General features: G+C 33.8%; 2 protein-coding genes across 3 annotated transcripts in view; one reads left to right on the top strand and one right to left on the bottom strand.

Moving 5' to 3' along the window:
* Positions 1-18524, top strand: part of LOC124368656 (uncharacterized protein CG3556) — a 132044-nt gene that overhangs the window by 40893 nt on the left and 72627 nt on the right. The window lies entirely within an intron of this gene.
* The window catches only part of LOC124368657, a 42150-nt gene that overhangs the window by 23024 nt on the left and 602 nt on the right, over positions 1-18524 (bottom strand). For both annotated transcript variants that reach the window (XM_046825905.1, XM_046825907.1), the window contains exon 2: positions 604-691. In XM_046825905.1, coding sequence (XP_046681861.1) covers positions 604-654 — 51 coding nt within the window. In that variant the 5' untranslated portion in view covers positions 655-691. The remainder of the gene's footprint in view (positions 1-603; positions 692-18524) is intronic.

Genomic DNA, 18524 nt, shown 5'->3' on the forward strand with positions numbered 1-18524 from the left:
AAGGCGCTCTATTGCCTTCGGTATCTATCTAATTTCTTAAACAAATAAACGATATCGTATATTTGTGACAAATTTACCCAGTTATCAGTTATGGAGTCGCGTTGTGGAGGGAAGATTCTGAATTCTCTTTGGTGGGAACTTTTGTGCCTAACAAAGGGCGCTTAGGATTTTTTGCGGCCTCAGACGAAGAGAAAGTTGTTGAAGATATTTTCGTTGAAAGGGAATCTTTACTTTGACCACCCTTTTTTTCAAATCTTTTTTATTTTTTGTTTTTAATAATAAAAGCCTACATCCTCAACTTTCCCACCAGTATGATACAAGAAACAAACATTGTTGCATAGTTACTAAACAAAGATTGAAGCTTTTCCAAAAATCATCACTATGTTTGGGACCAAAAATATATAATCTTTTGCCTGAACTGCACCGATATTCGTCGTTTGAAATCCATGTCGGAATCCTTTCTTATAAATGAGTAATTACAATTTATCTGATTCTAAATTGTTGTTCATAATCTCTCATAATTGTATTAGTTGTATTAACAGTAGTACAAGGGAATATTATTTTCAGCTCATCTTTCTGTGTAATATCCCAATATCCACTTACCAGTTCTACGCATTTGAGTTGGAAAACTGGTGACCTCAAATAGTCTGTCATGATAGTGGGTCGATGGGCAGCCTGCACTGTAGTGTATCTATAACACAGTGATGAACAAATTAAACAATATTGCTATACACACACGCGCGCACTCACGCACACTCGCACGTGCATTCCAAAAACCAAGACATTTAAAAAGTGTATCGTTATAACTCTTGGAGTCGATGACTTGTGGGCATCAGGTTTAATAATAATGTAAAATTATTCAAATAAAAAGGGTGTGTGTGTGTGCGTGCGTGTGTGTGTGCGTGTGTGTGTGTTAAATCTAAGATACTTTTTTCAAAATATGTTTGGTTAAGAGCAAGGCTTAGAGTTAAAAAATAAAGAATTTAAAGAAGTTGTGGTAAAATACAACATAAAAATGTATCACACTTAAAATAAAGAAAACTAGTATTATAGAAAGATATAACAAAATGTAGTGTAACACAAAATTAGAAAATTCAAGTTTTTTGAGGCTATTAAAAATTTCAATAAATCGATATTCATTAAAAAATATCGTAAAAGATTATAATACTACTGTTCACAGCACATTTTAAATAAAATAAAAAGTTGTAGATGAAGATGCAGAATTATTACAAACAGTTCTCAAGTTTATTCCACAAGAAATAAGAGACTAAATTGAAGATTAACGATTATTTTAGAAAGTGTTAATAATTAACAAACATTTTCAAATCCATATAAAAATTGTTTATATATGGAAATATTTGTGATTGAGTAAATCAGTGGTAAAAACCCTGTAACTTATAGTACAAATGCTTAAAATACTCGTAATGAGGTAATAACCGGAAAATTATTTTAATATGAATTGAAAAACAAAACTTTAAAATAAATTTTCTCGGTGTAAATGGAATCTCAAAGAAAATGTGCAATGTGTAAAGGTTTGGAAGAATTTGCTAAAGATAAAAGTAAAAAAGATAACTTATATAGTTAGTGTAAAGATTATTTACATAAATATAAAGAGAATCTTATGTTAAAAATTGGAAGAGTAAGAATATTTAATGTATTAAGAAATTAGAGGTATTTAAGAATTTTATAATAGGCATTATAATGAAATATAAAAGTATGCATTCCAATTTCCTTATTGCCGTAGACATTACAAAATGTATAGCAATTGTTAAAATTAGTTGGTTTAAATTCTAACAGATGCACATAATATCACCAGTCAATGCTCTCACACCCCACTGATTCCTTCCAATATTCCCACTTACAGCACCGGGTATCAGTCTACAGATTGTGCGAGTATTATGCGATAAACTCGTCAGCACTAAAAATGCTTAGGACGCTAAAACGCGTTTTAAAGCCTTAGGCGTTGGGGCATTCTTTATTGAATCTGGCAACTTGTTAATCAAATGAACTCCTGCCTGTGAGAGTAAGTGTTCTTAAACCCCCGTCCTGTGTCTCCCAGTTCGGTAGGAGTCTGTACTTCTTGTCTAGTATCCATAAAATAGGTCCCTTGTCAGGACACATTTGGACCTACAAATAAGGTTCTCTTAAATGCACAGACTATGCAGAGTCAACAGTTGTAATATTTTGAAGGCCTCCTTACAAAATTCTTTGAATCAGTTGTCCTTTGATCCAAAATGCTTGTTTTTGCATTTTAAAAACTAAAAAACTGACATTTTGCGCTACCCTCCGCAACACCAAACTGTATGTAAGGTGTGGATAATTCAAGCCATAATATGCCGTCTTTAGAACCTGAACAGGGCAGTATTCGGCCAAAGACCTCAAAACATAAACGGTCGAGGACAGTCTGGCGCAAACATTATTAAATTGGAATTCCAAGTCAGTTCCCGATCTAGGAATATTTCAAGGAATTTGGAACAATCAACTTCAACTATCATAGTACCATCCAATAAGACGGCTGACTCCTGCTCTAAAGCAAAAGTAAGGAAATTTGATTTTGAAGAGTTTACTATGAGATTGAGGCTATTACAATACTAGACACAGTATTTTAGTTAACATTCTAGTTAATGTTGATTTTGATTTGTTGAAGAAACAGAATGTCATGTTATCAGCGTACTGCACAAGTCTTCTCTGCAGTAATGATGACCCTATGTTATTGAATGTGATGGGACTGAGTACTGATCCCTGAGGGACGCCAAATCTTAGGCGAATCAGTTCAGAGAATGTATTTAAGAATTAGACAATTTGAGTTCTGTAAGATTTAAAATAAGCTAAGCCAGTGCAGAGGCACTCCTCTAATGTCATGGATTACACGTTTGCCAAGCAGATTGACGTGGTCAACACAGTCAACAATGTTTTAGATATGTAGGTCGGAAAACTCAATGTGGGATTTCTACCCTCCCACTCCTCTACAACCATGTCCACATAGACTTAATACTGCGTCTATGGTTGACTTACTCTTTCTGAAACCAAACTGACTCTGGTCAAAAACAGTTTTTTTTCTAATATTTTGATAAGAACGGAAAAATTGAGACAGGCCTATAACCCTTCTTTTGAAGTTGTTTTGGCGATGGAAGGATTGTGAAGGAAACAGGATTTTCCGGACATTTGCCATTGTTCAGTTATAAAATACTATCAGTAACACTACGTTTTTGAGATCTGCAATCTGATCTCTATTTCAAGTAAATGACTAAACTAATGTATAAAATCTAGTTTAACAACAATAAACATTAAAAAAATTTTACCACAGCGTTATTTATTTATTTATTTAATACCAACGGCAATACACCAATTTACACTTTACAACACGTTGATGGCTCATGTTAAGAATAAAACAAAACAGCAAAACTTAACGAGTAAAACAAACAATTGGATATAACAATAGCTATGCTACAAAATGCTTAACTGTCTATACCTGTATGTACTGTTATGCACACATGTAATGCAATGCCTTACAACTAAATCTGACATTGAATACTTAAACACTTACACAACGAAGAAATCCGACAACTCTGCCACAAATGCTAATAATACGGTGACTAGACAGTACTACGAATTAGATAACAGAAAGAACAAGAACAACGGACTTAATAATAACTATAACAAGGAAAAAATCAGAGCAATGAATAACAAACGAATAAATAACAACACCATAGTATAACAAAACTATAGAGAATGTGATTAATAACAAAAAAGAAATTGCAATAAGACTATGATTATAACTAGAATAGATGACTAATGCAGGTCTGGGCTGGAGTCCGCAGCAATGCATTTGATGGCTCGAAGGGATGTGGAGAAAAAATCCACAGACGAGCTAATGTCGTTGCAGAGTCGCATCAATCGTGGGATGGGGCTATGTCGGAGGTAGTTCCTGGCTGCATGACTCAGCTCGAACAAATGCTGCTGCCTTGTTCCTGTGGGGATGCGAAACCGGATCATCTCAAGTAGGCTGAAGCAATCGATCTGACAGTTTATGAGCCTGTACAGGAAGGAGATATCAGCAACTCTTCGTCTGCATTCCAGACTCCGAAGACCGTACGCAGCCGACAGCTCGTCCACTGAGACATCAAAGTACCTCATCCCAGAACGGCATCCCAGAAATCGCACAAAGCGTCTCTGCACTGACTGGAGCTGTTTGATATGTCCATGTTGGTATGGGAACCAGACCACAGAACAATACTCCAGCAGCGGGCGAGTAAGTGTCCTGAACATAAGGGCGGCAGCGCCGGTACTCAGCCCGTGTTTAACTGTCCGGATAATCAAACCCAATGACCTTGAGGCTCTGGAGCAAATGTGGCTGATGTGGGAGCCACCTCACATCTCTCCACCCGGGATCCGTCCACGGAGTACTCAGCAACTATAACAGTCGTCCTCCTACTATAGGTGATAAGCTTGGTCTTTAAAGGGTTCACGGACATTTCGTTGGAGGTGCACCAATTAAGGACATTGTCCAGGGCGCTCTGCAAAACTTGGCAGTCGTGGATAGATGTTACCTCAATGAAAAGCTTAATGTCATCAGCGAATAGCAGGAAGGGAACACCAATGGCTACCTTGATGTCATTTATGAATATCGAAAAGAGAAGAGGACCCAAATGGGAACCCTGGGGCACTCCAGAGCTTGCAACAAAGGAACTAGATAGGTGATTGGCAAACCGGACGAACAATCTACGATCAGAGAGGTAGCTCTTGAACCATCGCAGCATTACCCCGACGACCCCGTATCCCTCCAACTTAGCAAGAAGGTGCCGGTGACCTATTTTGTCAAAAGCCTTGCTAAAGTCTATGTAAACTGCATCTACTTGATTTCTGCGGCTAAGAGCGTCCATCACATAACACTGGAGTGAAAGGAGGTTTGTTTCCGTTGACCTTCCTGCGAGGAAACCGTACTGCTCATCAATGATAACATGCTTGAAGAGAGGCTGCAGCATGTAGAGAATGAGGCTCTCAAACACCTTACTCAGGACAGATTGCATCACAATCGGTCTGTAGTTAGTAGCGTCACTGCAATCGCCAGACACTTGACGTGTATCTATTCCATGTACACTAACTCTATAACATACACTTAATAGAAACTAAACACTACTTATTAAAAGTAAAACACATGCTACAGGTCACAATAGATTTGCACTCATCGGCCAACCAAATAAAACTGACCAGAGGCCAATAGTAATGGTAATAGCAATAGTAGATGGTGGCAAAAAAGGTAGGGACAGGAGTAGGCCTTTTTTATTATTGGTTCATGATAGATCAACTTCTTTAATCATACTGTGACTCTGCATTGGTTTATTACAAATCTCTAATATATTTGGTAATTTAGGTTTTTTTATTAGATGAAATATTGGTCATTTTGGTTTTCTCTATTTTTTTAACTACAGCCCATCCGACCTTTCAACTCCTCTACAACCATGTCCAATAGACTTACTGCTGCGTCTATGCTCGACTTACTCTTTCTGAAACCAAATTGATTCTCAGAAAGCAGTTTTCTTTTGTTTGAAAACAGAAGTATTCTGGCCAATAACAGTTTTTTGAATCTTTTGATATGAACCGGCAAAACTGAGACAGGCCTATAATCCTTTGTTTGAAATTTGTTTTTGACGATGGAAGGATTGCTAAGGAATTTTTCGGACATTTGCCGTCTTTCAGTTATACAATACAATCAGTAACACTACGCAATCTGCAATCTGATCTCTTCTTTCAGATACGTGCCTAAACTAACGTACGAATAAAATAAATACACCTATCGCTGTCTCCTTTTGGGCTTCCCTCCTCATCATTGGAACTTTCCAGTTCAGCTTCAAGAATTTCAACTGTTGCTCGTAGGTTTGTGATGGGGTTACGGTAGTAAGCGCAGCTCGGGTCTCGGCAGGTGGTGGATGGAGACAGAAGCGGGTCACATTGAGTGGCATGGGAGCAATAGGCTGCACCGGTATAACTTACTGAAGAGAACAGTCAGCCCGGGTGGGAGCAAGATTATCTGGTGGGCAGAGGCAATTCACACTGGACACCGCGGAGATCCAGTTATTACGGTGAGGGGTATTCATGAGGAAAATCTCGTCGGAGCAAGCAAGTATCTGACTCAGCAATGTATGATTCAGCAATTTCTCATACTCAATTCTTAGAGATTCGACGTCTTGTTTTAGTCGGGAAATCTCCGTTACTGAGTCCACCGATGCTGCTGAGAGGGTTGATGGTAAAGCGGCAGCCAGTGGAGGGTCCGAGGGTAGGCGAGGGCTAGCGGAGGATATGTCTGGTGCAAGTGATGCAGGCGATGTACGAGGCGTAAACGATGCCAGTGTGGCAGGCTGAAACACCGGTCACGAGAGCAAGAACATAGTAACCGGATGCTCTCTACTGTGTTGTACACTGTCACAGTTGTCATTTCCGAGTCAGTTTTGATTGAGGCACCGCAGTTTCTTTCCAGACGAAGCCAGGCCAATTCAGCATTCTTTAAAACCCTGTGCTGCCTGTATTTAACATTGTTGGAAACTACACAGAGTTTGTCCTATTTTCCTCTACAGCGGGCATGATTAACAAGTCAATGATACAAAATGTTAGGAGAATAACATTTCAATTAAAACAGTGGCATAAAGTCTCAACAATAAAAAAAAACTCAATGAAATAAAAATAATAAATATGTTAAAATACTTCTATTTATGATTATAATCTGTAGCAAAAAGTTCACAGCAATATTTCAGTAAAAATGAATTGATCCGTAGACCTGTATGTCACGCTGCTATTATATCGATTCCTCTATCAACCCTTGTGATAAGAAGATACAAAACTTGTTGATAAGGATCTGCGCTCCACTATGAAGAAAATAAACGCGCTAATAGCTTATCACTGTGAGCACACCTTAGTGTTAGTGGTCAGGTTCACATGCAGAAATTATTTACAAGATGATAAATAATCATCTGCCTGGCCATGTTTAAATTTGCACTGTTTTAGCCAATTTGTATTTCATATAGCAGAAGTGTTCTTAATGTTCCAAAACACACAAAAATAAAATATATGATTATATTTATTGATTTCTTATAGATTTGGTATTCAATTTAATAAACTAGCCGAGATTCAGACATAATTATTTTAAAATTGTTTCCCTTGTAAATACATAAATATATACCGGGTCTCCCACGAAGAGGTTTAAACATTTGATTTTATATTTCTTGTCCATTTATGCACCGAACAATTTTAAACTCTACACAATTCATTAAATAAGGTTTTAAAATATTCTGTGCAAATTTCATTTCTCTAGCAATTTTTGAAAAAATTGTGGCATTTTGAAAAAAACTATACTTTAAAAACAGAATTTTTGTTTTATAAAACTATTTATTGTCATATTCTAGAGAAATAAACACATTTCAATCAGAAAATTAGAACATAGCCTATTAAAAAACTACAATTACAGTCCACAATTATTGAACTGTAATCCATCCACACACTGATAGCAGCGCGCAACAAATGAATTGTAAGCTCTTATTAAGAAATGCTGCGGTATCGGAGAAGTTCCTCTTCAATCGATTGTTTTAATTCCTCATTATTATTGAAGCTACGACTATAATCTTGTTCCTTTAAGTAACTCCATAGAAAGAAATCACACACAGTTCAATCTGGGGATCGGGGTTGCCAATCTAAAAAATCACTTCCACGACCAATCCAACGGCAGTGGTTTATGATTTTTACAGGTTGTCACTTAGTAATCGCTTGACAGTATTTACGTAATGAGGAGGAGCACCACCTTGTTGTAAGATTGCTTTATCCATTTCTGGAACCGTAAAATTAGACAAGACTTGTTAATTTAAAAACCTGTTCATACCTATTCCAAGTCGTTGTAATCAAATAAAATCAGATAATTCAAGAAATGAATTTTTATAGGATGCAAAATGGTAAAATTTTGCAAAATATCACAATTTTGTTTCAACAAAATATATCTATCAAACATTTAAAGATTCTTTCATTTGATTATTAAGATTTAAAATGTTCGGATAACCAATTTTCAATATAATGTCTTCTTTAAATGTCTACACACATTTAGTTTCGCCAATTACTTTAGTTTGGCTGATATAAAATCACAATCATTGTGACCAGCCTGTAAACAAAAAAACCGTAGCCTTAAATCCATCTTTAGAGCTTACGGTGATTTTTACGGCGATTGCTGGAGCAATAACGTTGCAAATTCAATAATATCGTTTGCATGATTGTATACAAATGCAAAAATGGGTCTGAATTAAGTATATTTGCAAGCGTTTACAATATTTATATAAACTAAATAGAATGTAGAATTTGCATTTCGTTCGCAGAAATGCACTGGATAAGCTTTTAAAATCATACATTACTTTTGTCTTTTCGCGTCATAATTTCAAGGATAAAATACTTGTAACTATTATCAATTACCGCATCCATTGTATGCAAACAAAGAGGATTAAACTACTGGTAATTACAAAGAAGTTGCAATAGATGTTCTTTATATTCGCATGTAATGTATTTTATATTACTCTTTAAATTCATGAGCTGAATCTATACGTGTGTGTTGCTTCAGCAGTGCCAAGGGCTTGTTAAAGTGGGGTTATTTTGCTACGTGGGTTGTGGAGCAAATTAACCAGTCCTGTTTTTTCAGTCGGTTTATCAATTACAACTAAGGTGGATTTTTCCCCCTGACGTATAAAACAATTGGTGCAAGAAAATAATGCGATTAATCGGTAACGCTTAACCAAAAGATGTTCACCGGAAAACGTAGAATTGTGAGTCTAATCTTACGGACGACCCGGAAAGACCAAGTATCCAGACAGAATATGTACACAACAATATCAAGCATTTCGGTAATATTGTGTGGAAGAGTCTTGTAAACGGAGGAGAGTTATCTACCTTTTGTAGTTTACGAGTCCACAAATTTGTGGGACACATGGACTCAAAGTAGGCTACCTGGTGATATTGTAATACGCAATCAGGATGATTTGATACTTCTGCTTTTAATTAATGATTTAGACGTTTACTTTTTTCCCTCTTTAACTGTCGCTACAAATCGCTACTATTGTAGCGATTTACTAACAAATATTTCTATTGTATTTGTCAGTAAATCGCCAAATCAAGAACAACATGGAAATCTGTTTCTTTTGATGATAAAATAAACTACTACTTGAGACATATGTTTGGTTTTGTAATATTTTATCGTTAATGAATTTCTGTGTTTTATTTATGAGGAGACATATATCTTACTCCTTTATTCATGCTTTAGCATTGCATTAATTTATACCAAAGCAGGCGTGAAGTACTTAACTGGAACATCGACAATTCATGGTAATCCCGTTTCAGAATAAAATTGGTCATTGTTGAGTTCGCCGACTTTGTTCCTCCGTTTGAATTGGAGGAAGAAGCATTTGGTCGCTGGAATGGAGGAACATTTGGTTAAGAATGGAGGAACAAATAATAATTCATAAATGCCAAGTTTATGTAAAATTTGCCGGTTTATCACCTGGCAACTCAATAAAAAAGCTGACAACTCATTTTTTTTTGTAACGCTGATTCCAATACAAAAATTTTACGAAATTGGGTCCAAATGTTTTTTAAAGTCCTTAGAAAAATAACAACAAACAAAAATAACGTTCCAAAGAGAAATAACTAAGGGTTTCATGCATTTAAAAGTTGGTTCTACTGTGTTCTGCGACACCTACTAAAAAGCACAAAAGTGACATAACAAAAAGTCATGCAATTTTACTCAGTTTGTAGAAAAATACAACGTTTCATAGGAGATCTATAATCACTCACGACATCAATGACATTGAAAAGTAACAAACACTAAGAATAAGTTATCTCAGACTAGGCTGGAACCTCCACTTCAGTATGCTCTTGACTACCACGATCCTAATCTAATGCATTTCAGGATTATCAAATTATTACATGCTTATTAAGAACAATGCTTTGTAATAATAATCCATTATTACGGCCACACAGCAAAACGTCTTAGATATGCATGTCTCGAATACAATCTCACACATACAGACGTATGCTGTATAACCACGTGTGCATATAAGAGATAATTATTATAGCCATAGTTTTTTCTCTGAAATGCTTCCAATACTGAGCACTTTCAACCCCTAATTTAAATTCTGAGAGTAATATAACGGTATTTATGAATAATTTTAATTATTACATTTTAATTTTGACAATGAATAATCACGAATTAAAAAAGACGGTTTCTTTAAGTAGATTTGTTTTATATATTTTCAAAAGAAGGTTAGCCAATTAAAATATTTGAATTGGAGGGTTCGTTCCCTTAACGAGCAGTCCCATTTTAATTCTGATAGCTTGAACGTAAGATTGTGTTATCTACAATATTTTCTGTATTTTTTTTGTTTGAAATCAATAAATGAACAGCAACATGGTGGAATTTTGATATCTTGTATAAATTACCTTATTCTAGCAACCCAATATATATTGCATGGATATATTACCACAAAATACATGTTGTGCTAATAGTTTGCTACTTGTCTCCTCATTTATGTTGTCTCCACTATAAAACCGTCACACCTGGATTCATCAACACCAAGTTTGAGAGACATTTAATCCAGAACTTTAAACATGAAGTCCGCGTATTCTCAACATCAAGTTTAGGTCCCTCAATGTTGAGGGACATGACTTTCAACAACGAGTCCAAGTCGTTTGGCGTGAATTTAAATTAATTTTATTGCAATAAGCTACGGAGTTTTTTCTTTTTAAAATTAGATGAAAGAGTGTAAGGTGAGCAATATTAGACCATTTCAATAAAATTCATTCAATTCCGATTCAACATGAATGTGATTCAACCGCTCGGACATTTCCAGCGGACAGCATATGTTATCTGACTTTATTATTCCATAGTTTATTACCCATTCTACATGTCTAATAAACCAATCTAAAGTAAATACAGGGAGTTTAGGAAATAATAGTGGATAATACCACGTTCCGTAAGAGATTTCGCTGAAATTGGATGCAAAATTTCAAATCCATAACTATACTCTGAAGATGTCCTGCGGGTAGATAGACAGACAGACAATAACACAAAAAAGAAGGTGACACGAACATAGAATATAGAATAGAGCTTATTCCTCTAGACATGAAGTTTCCTGCTATATTTAAAGCCTACATATGGAATATTCCTTGACTTATCTTCCCACGTTTTTTCATTAAATTGCGATTCATATCAATGTTTGAACAATAAAAGTATACACACTAAGTCACTATAAAATGATGTTTGACGATAAATACTTACGGTAAACGTGTATAAAACAAATTTCTTGCCAATTTTTACCCCTAAAAACTATATTCCAGGCCCGAGGGTGCTGAGGGTGCATTCCTGCGATGATCCATAGTCGGAAGCTAGTGGCATCAGTGTGGACCAATATAAATACATAGGCTTCGTTGTGGATAACAAATTTACACGGGTTCCACATGTGAAATATATTGAAACCGCTTAAGGAAAGTTATCTATAAACTTTTTCGCAGCTTAGACAAGTGTTAGCTGTGGATCGTTGAAGGACTGTGTACTTCGCCTACATTGCAGTCCTTCATGCAGAATGGGGCCCTTGCCTGGGACGGGGCCTCTCCGTTCGTATTAGAGACGCTTTGTTCCGCAAAGAAGTATAATTAGAGCCGTATTAAAAAAGACAGTAGATAGTAGATACCCAATAACTTACCGTTTTTAGAATTTCAAGCCATTAGCATTCAAGTATTCAGTATTCCAGCCAATTGCACGTTTAAACCCTTTTAATTTTTATTCGCAGCAACAGTCATGATATATTCTCTGATATACCTCATCAGTATCACACGCGAGTCAGAGAACACTATAGTATTCCTTTACCCAGATTAAGCTACAATTTAGAAAGTTCATTCCACATTGCACATCAGGTGTACCGTAGATTACCTGTAGCAAGAACATAAGCGGAGAGTGACAATTTCGCTGTGTACAGGCGGAGAGTCAGTGAATGGCTGTTGCGTATCGATGATTCTGCTGTGGAGATACTAATACACTGCCTTTACAATAAGCAGTAATTCCTTTTCGTTTATCCATTTCTCCCTTCATTATATTTTTCGTATTGTTGTTGATACATTTTTATTTTTGCTGTAGTTTCTTCATTCGTCCTAATTGACCTATGTTTATTACCTTGTTTTAAATATTTTTTATAACATTTTTAACACAACAGTTAACTTTAATTTGCCCAAAGTTTTAAATGTTTTCGCTTGACTTTCAATATTTAAGATATGTTTACAATTTATCTATATGCCATATTAATTCAACCTACTGTTGTTGTTTTTGCATATAAACAAACAAAACTTATTCCAGTGAAGTTTAAAAAAGTCAAAGCATACAGTTTGTACACGAACTATTATAAGTTTTTTAATATTTGGATATTAAATTTGATTATAATTTTAAACCTGAAATATTGTATGATTTCATTGTACATTTATAGGAGATAAATGAACGTTGTACCAAATAACATTCTGCATATATTAGTTCGAAGTCTTGAATGAAAATGTGCAAATTTTGAATAACTCCTTTTTATTCACCCATGAAGAAGTTTGTTCGTTCATTTTTGTTTTTAAAGAATAATTAAACAGAGTATGTAAATTAAAATAGAAAATTTAATAAGTTAATTAGAATAAGAATAAGAATAATAATTAAAAAATATAGAATGTTAAATGAATTATAAGACATTTAGAATATGAAATTTCTAATTTAGAAATATTGAAAACTAAATTTGCTGAACAGTTACAATGCAATTGAAAGATATTAAAGTGATTTTTTAAACGATTTAGAAAATAAAAATTTTACAGAAATTAACCTAAATTTGAACTAATAAAAATTATTAAATACAGACAATTTTAATTTGATTGGTGTAGAAAATGGGAATTAAAGATTTAAAAGATGGTAAGATGTTTTTATATTTTTAATAGAGTTGATTAAATAATATTTTCAAATGTTTATGGTGTTGTATAAGATTTTAATACTAATTTTTTAATAATCCTTTTAATGTTTTCATTAATTTTCTTTTTTTATTATTTTTTTAGTATACATTAAAACAAAATTTTAATGTATACTAGCACACAACTGAATATAAAAAAGTTTTAGACTTTGTTAGTCAGACAATAAAAGAGTTTGGGGTTTTCTGTTTGCTTTTAATACATTTATTTATGGTACTTACAACAGTAATTTGGGTTTATTTTGGAACCGTCCCAAATGTGAGCCAGGAACCCCATATTATTAATCCAAACATGCGTGCGCATTTATTTGAACAGTTGATGTTTGTATTCCTACAAATAAGATCAGTACTTATGAATCGCCTTTATTGTAAAACTATTTTGGATATTATTGTTACGGAATACAACGGGATTTTTCAATAGCCAAACGATGTATTTTAGAATATTTAGAAAATGTGAAAGATAATCGTGCGAATTTGATAAATTATTGAACAAAAAGACAAAATAAATGGTTGTGTATTATGTATGCGTAGTGTTATTAGTGTGCGTGTTTTCATTCTGGGGATTCTCATCACATTCTGCTTCTACTAAGTCTTGCACTAATGCAGTCTAACGTTTTTAGTAGGAGGAATATTCGAGTATTTTCTTTTGTTTGTGGAAGTTGACAAAGAAAATTTTTTTGGCAAATAGTGTTTTTAAATGTAATTTTGAATCAATGAAATCTTTTATTCTACTGATATAAAGAACAACCCTAGCTTCTCAGTGACAACTGTGTCCTCAAAAAGCGTAAAGTATATAGTTAGAGAAAGCAATTTAAAGGAGTAGATAGGACTTCGACTATTAATGATATTTTGACGTTCTTTTGTCTCTTCAGACACAGATATACTGTGTCTGAAGAGACAGTTCCTGTGATTCAGACTAGGGCCATCATTGTGCTGTACAGCGTATTCAAGTGAAGATTGCCTTGCTCTCATTTTTACTTCAATACCATCCAGGGCAGGAGACTAAGCTCGAATATTAAGCATTCCTAGCTAAAACGATAGAACACAACTTGTGTATCTCTTAAAAAAAACATGATATTTTGCTCCCTGTGTGGTTTTAGTTCTTATCTTGTTTTTTACAACGTGTAATGTCAATAAAACGGATGCTACAATATCGTCTGAAGTGAGGGATAAAACTACAGTATTTTGCTCTACGTGTTGTTTTATTTGGGTATAAAAATAATTGTAAAATATAGAAAAATGTATGGATCTTTCATAATTTGTACTGGTTTACCTTCCATTTTTAAACATATCCCTAAGTTTGTTAGACTTTAAGTATATTTTTGAAGACTACTATCATAGGCGAGTAAACGTAACTAACGAATCTTCTAAGATTATTTGACAAGATTATGTCCAATTGAAATTTATTCCTCTGATTATGCATGCACTTCCCATATTCATTGAATATCTTCGACACTGAACTATCAAACTCTGAAAATGTAAAATGATCCCCGGTTTGCATGATCCTTACAGAGTATTGGAATTTTCCATCTTCTATGGCTACTTCCAAACTTTTATCCACCAATGATATTGACGATTTTTATCCACCACCAGAGTACTTTGGTTCTGGTAGCTTAGGTGTGACCAAGAAGTATGCCAGAGAGTGTAACTTTGTACGATTGTCAGAAATACAAAGAATAACTCTGTATAATTGGTTTACGTAGTTGTGTTAAAGGAGCAACATTTTTCAATATATACACGAAATGGATAAACGTGTGTAACAAGTGAAATAGACGAGCAAAGTATCCTCAACGGACATTTTGGACGATAAAATCCGTCGAGGACAACTACAACCCAAGAAAGGACCTTCTATGTCCGTGGACGTGCCTCTGGGTGGTCCTAGTCTAGAGGAGAAATACAAGATAAGTGCCATTGGATAGAATAATTTTAATGTAATATGTTATGAAAAATTATCTTTTTTAATAACCATTTTTGCTGTCCTAATAACAATGTTCATGTAATGTAATCTTGCCTTCAACTTGTAACCCCCACTTTTGATATAATATAATTGAATACATAACATCTTTCTAAAACTAATACACCATACGTTGGAAATTATTCCCTAATGATTTAGTGAATTCAAATTGGGAAAATATCAGGAGTCCCAAATTGAATAATATATTGAATATGTGTAAACACTAAGATGACCGTGAGATAGTATTCCCTTTTTCACGAAAACATAAAATTTAAAAAATAATAAATTACATTTTCATGACTGTTGGTTGACATAATTCATAGAAAAGTAAGTGACATATTGTCTTAGTAATTTTTAGAATTCTATTGGTAAATAAAGATTTAAGAGCGATTAAAACAAATATTTTCCAAGTTAAAGTACCACTTAGAACGAAGAAAGAATAAAGTTGGAACAGAAAGTCAATGTTAGGATTTGTTTAAAGATACATTTAAACAATAGATCCTACTTATTAACGTTACTAAAGCAGAGCTAGTACTGTTGTACCAGGAAGCTAAAGAGGCGAACAAAGAAAGTAGCCTGCCATGGAAATTTCAACAATAACATCTACAGTTCTCTTTACAATAACGATAACTTCAGGGGCGCACCGACGGGGGAGATGAATGGGATCTGTCCCCCCCCCCCCAAGAGCATTTCATTTTAAAATAATCGATCGCCTAATAGTCTATTTTCGACTAAAAATAACATTTACGTTGGAAGTTTGAAATAAATCATAACGCAATAACTAACAAACCGTTATAACTCTTTAATTTTAAGAAATACATGGCGTTGCACGTAAATAGTTCACTTTTTTCAAAATCCTAAATATCTTAATTTCACCTTTCAACCACGAAAGAGAGGTTAGTTCTTACGATTTCTATTTTCGAGTTATAAATGTTCAAAGTTGAAAATCTTCAAAATTCGAGATTTCTTCGTTGTTATTGATATACTAAAGGTTATTTATTGTTAGTAAACAGTTTTATATGTAGAAACGCAAAAATAAAAGATGAACATAACTACCATTATTGTTCTATTAGTTTGTGAAGATCTGTACTTTTTTATTCGAGAGTAGACATCTAGATCTAGCTTTGTATTTATTTGTGATTTAAACTTAACTATTTTGTTCGATGTAAACATTAAATTTTGTTTTAGTTAAATACACTTATAAAATGTATTTGTTAGAGAAGATTTTAATTATACCAGTATAAGTTTATCCTGGTGATTGTAGTAGAGTGGTTTTACTCTGAAGTAATATTTGGTCTCCTTTTAATAGTTCATAACTACTATTTTTAACGATTTATGACCTAATATTTCAAAAATTGCCCGGGAGATAGCCAGCGGCTGGCATCACCCCCATCAGTATGGAGGAGTTTTACATACCTCCGACTTTACGGTGTTCGAATACCCCCCTCCAGCGAAGATTTCCGGGTACGCCACTGTCTTCATTCAGCAATTGATTAGTGGATGTAAAACACTTTTGGCCACTAAATAATATAATTTGAAAGCCCCATTGCGCTCGCAATTATAATTATTTATTATTTTTGTAAATCAATATTTTTTTATATTGATTTACTAAATAAATATACTATAAACATCGTAGGGCGTTACAGTTTCACAATGGGGTAAAAGTCGCTACAACGTTTAAGATGCAAACTTAACTCTTGAATCGTATAAATATACCTTTGAACAAAATTGCTAATACTAATTACGTGTTACAGGAAAGAGATTTAGAAATTCCAGTGAACTTTATAGTTAAATTTATTTGTAAATTGACTTAATTACAGAAAAGTTAAAGCCACCTGTACAAGTAGTGCACCTATATAACTGGGGTATGCCGTATTGTAAAGCGTTTAATTACTAAGAGACTGCGAAATTAAAAAAAAAAGTTTAACCATTAAATCTGGAGCGTACTTTGTCGTTCGTTAGTTCAAGTGCCGTATCTCAAAGTAAGGTGAGTTTTATCCGACACATAACTGACAGCAATAAACAAACGTTGCTACTTTCGGCTTATTGGATCATCCAATGACCTTTTTCTTATCGAAACTCTAGGCACTTAATGACATCACTGTCGCCATCATCACGTTATGTTACATTTCTGTCTATTCTGACTTCATCCAAGCAACTGCAGTGAGCACGAGATCACACTATACACTATATGTTTTATTGTTGTTTCAGCTAATTAATCTATCATCGCCATTCTTGTTATTCGGTTATTTTATTGCTTATAATCACTACTCAATTGATTTATGATACTAAAACATTGCTTAATTCGGTTTTTGTATTTGTCTGCGTTACATATAAAATGTTATTTGTATCAAAACAGAAAACAACATATTTCACTGTTTTAGGAGAATTGGATGGATAGACAAAAGAATGATGCTTCGTTGGTGGAATTGTCTTTCACATGGAATCCATTGTAAATTAATGTCCTTTGCAATTATTTTTACGGGGACTCATTGGCTTATCTTATTTTAGGAAATTATTGCTTAATTGAAACATAGATTTAGGTTTCTTAATACATATGTAATTATTTAGTATTTTAACCTTTGATAATGACATTGATATTTAATTTCTTTAGTATTTATGTTTTTAATATTTTTAGATATATTCATATCTAGCTAGAATATCTATTGACATTAATGATATTCGATATGTGCCCCACAAAAATCGGTTCATTATTAAAGCACACAATAACTTGTTTGTCTTGTTTCGTATAGGTTTATGAAACACAGCAAAAACAAACGATAGACTTGTGGCTTATTTACACCCAGCGTACGCTAGTACAATTAATTCTAAATGGTTTTACTACAAGAGATTTGCATGCATATTAATTGCAAGGTACTTACAACATTACAACATTAGATTCATCAACATGTAACTGTACGTGCAAAGAAACTTTATTATATATGAACAGATTTCCTTCTTTATAATGATGTTTACTCATACAAGCAGCGTAAAACGATAGCACGAAATTATATTAGCTTATCTCGGTATTGTGTGTTTTCCAAACCCATTGCTGTCATATATATGAAATGATAAGGTTTGTTTGTTTTTATTTGTTTTATTGATATATTTATTTTAAACATATGTTACATATGTTTGATATATATTTGTGTTTCCAAATATCAAAGGCCTTATAGTATATGTAAAATACATCTAATAGCACATTGTAAACTGAAATTTTAAATTGAAATGCATATTTTTATAAATACTCATATGTATTAGTCATAAAACAAAAGTACGGTGTGTTTTTCATATCTGAGTCGAACATAAATGTGTAAGTATGTTCTTTGGGTTTAATACGACGTTTTGCGAAACAACATAACCAATTCGTAGTAGCCATTTATACGTTTCTGTACTCTTCTACGAAATGCTATTTTATTTGTCAAATTACCCCTCAGAATGAGAGAATTAGTGAAGATTAAATTTGACATTATGTTATAGAAATTACATATCGAAGTTTTTAATTATAATTAGACTGAGGAATTATAAGTTTAAATCCAAAGACGTGCATTTGTAGCTGC

This window comes from Homalodisca vitripennis, chromosome X (genome assembly GCF_021130785.1).
Source record: "Homalodisca vitripennis isolate AUS2020 chromosome X, UT_GWSS_2.1, whole genome shotgun sequence".
NCBI lineage: Eukaryota > Metazoa > Arthropoda > Insecta > Hemiptera > Cicadellidae > Homalodisca > Homalodisca vitripennis.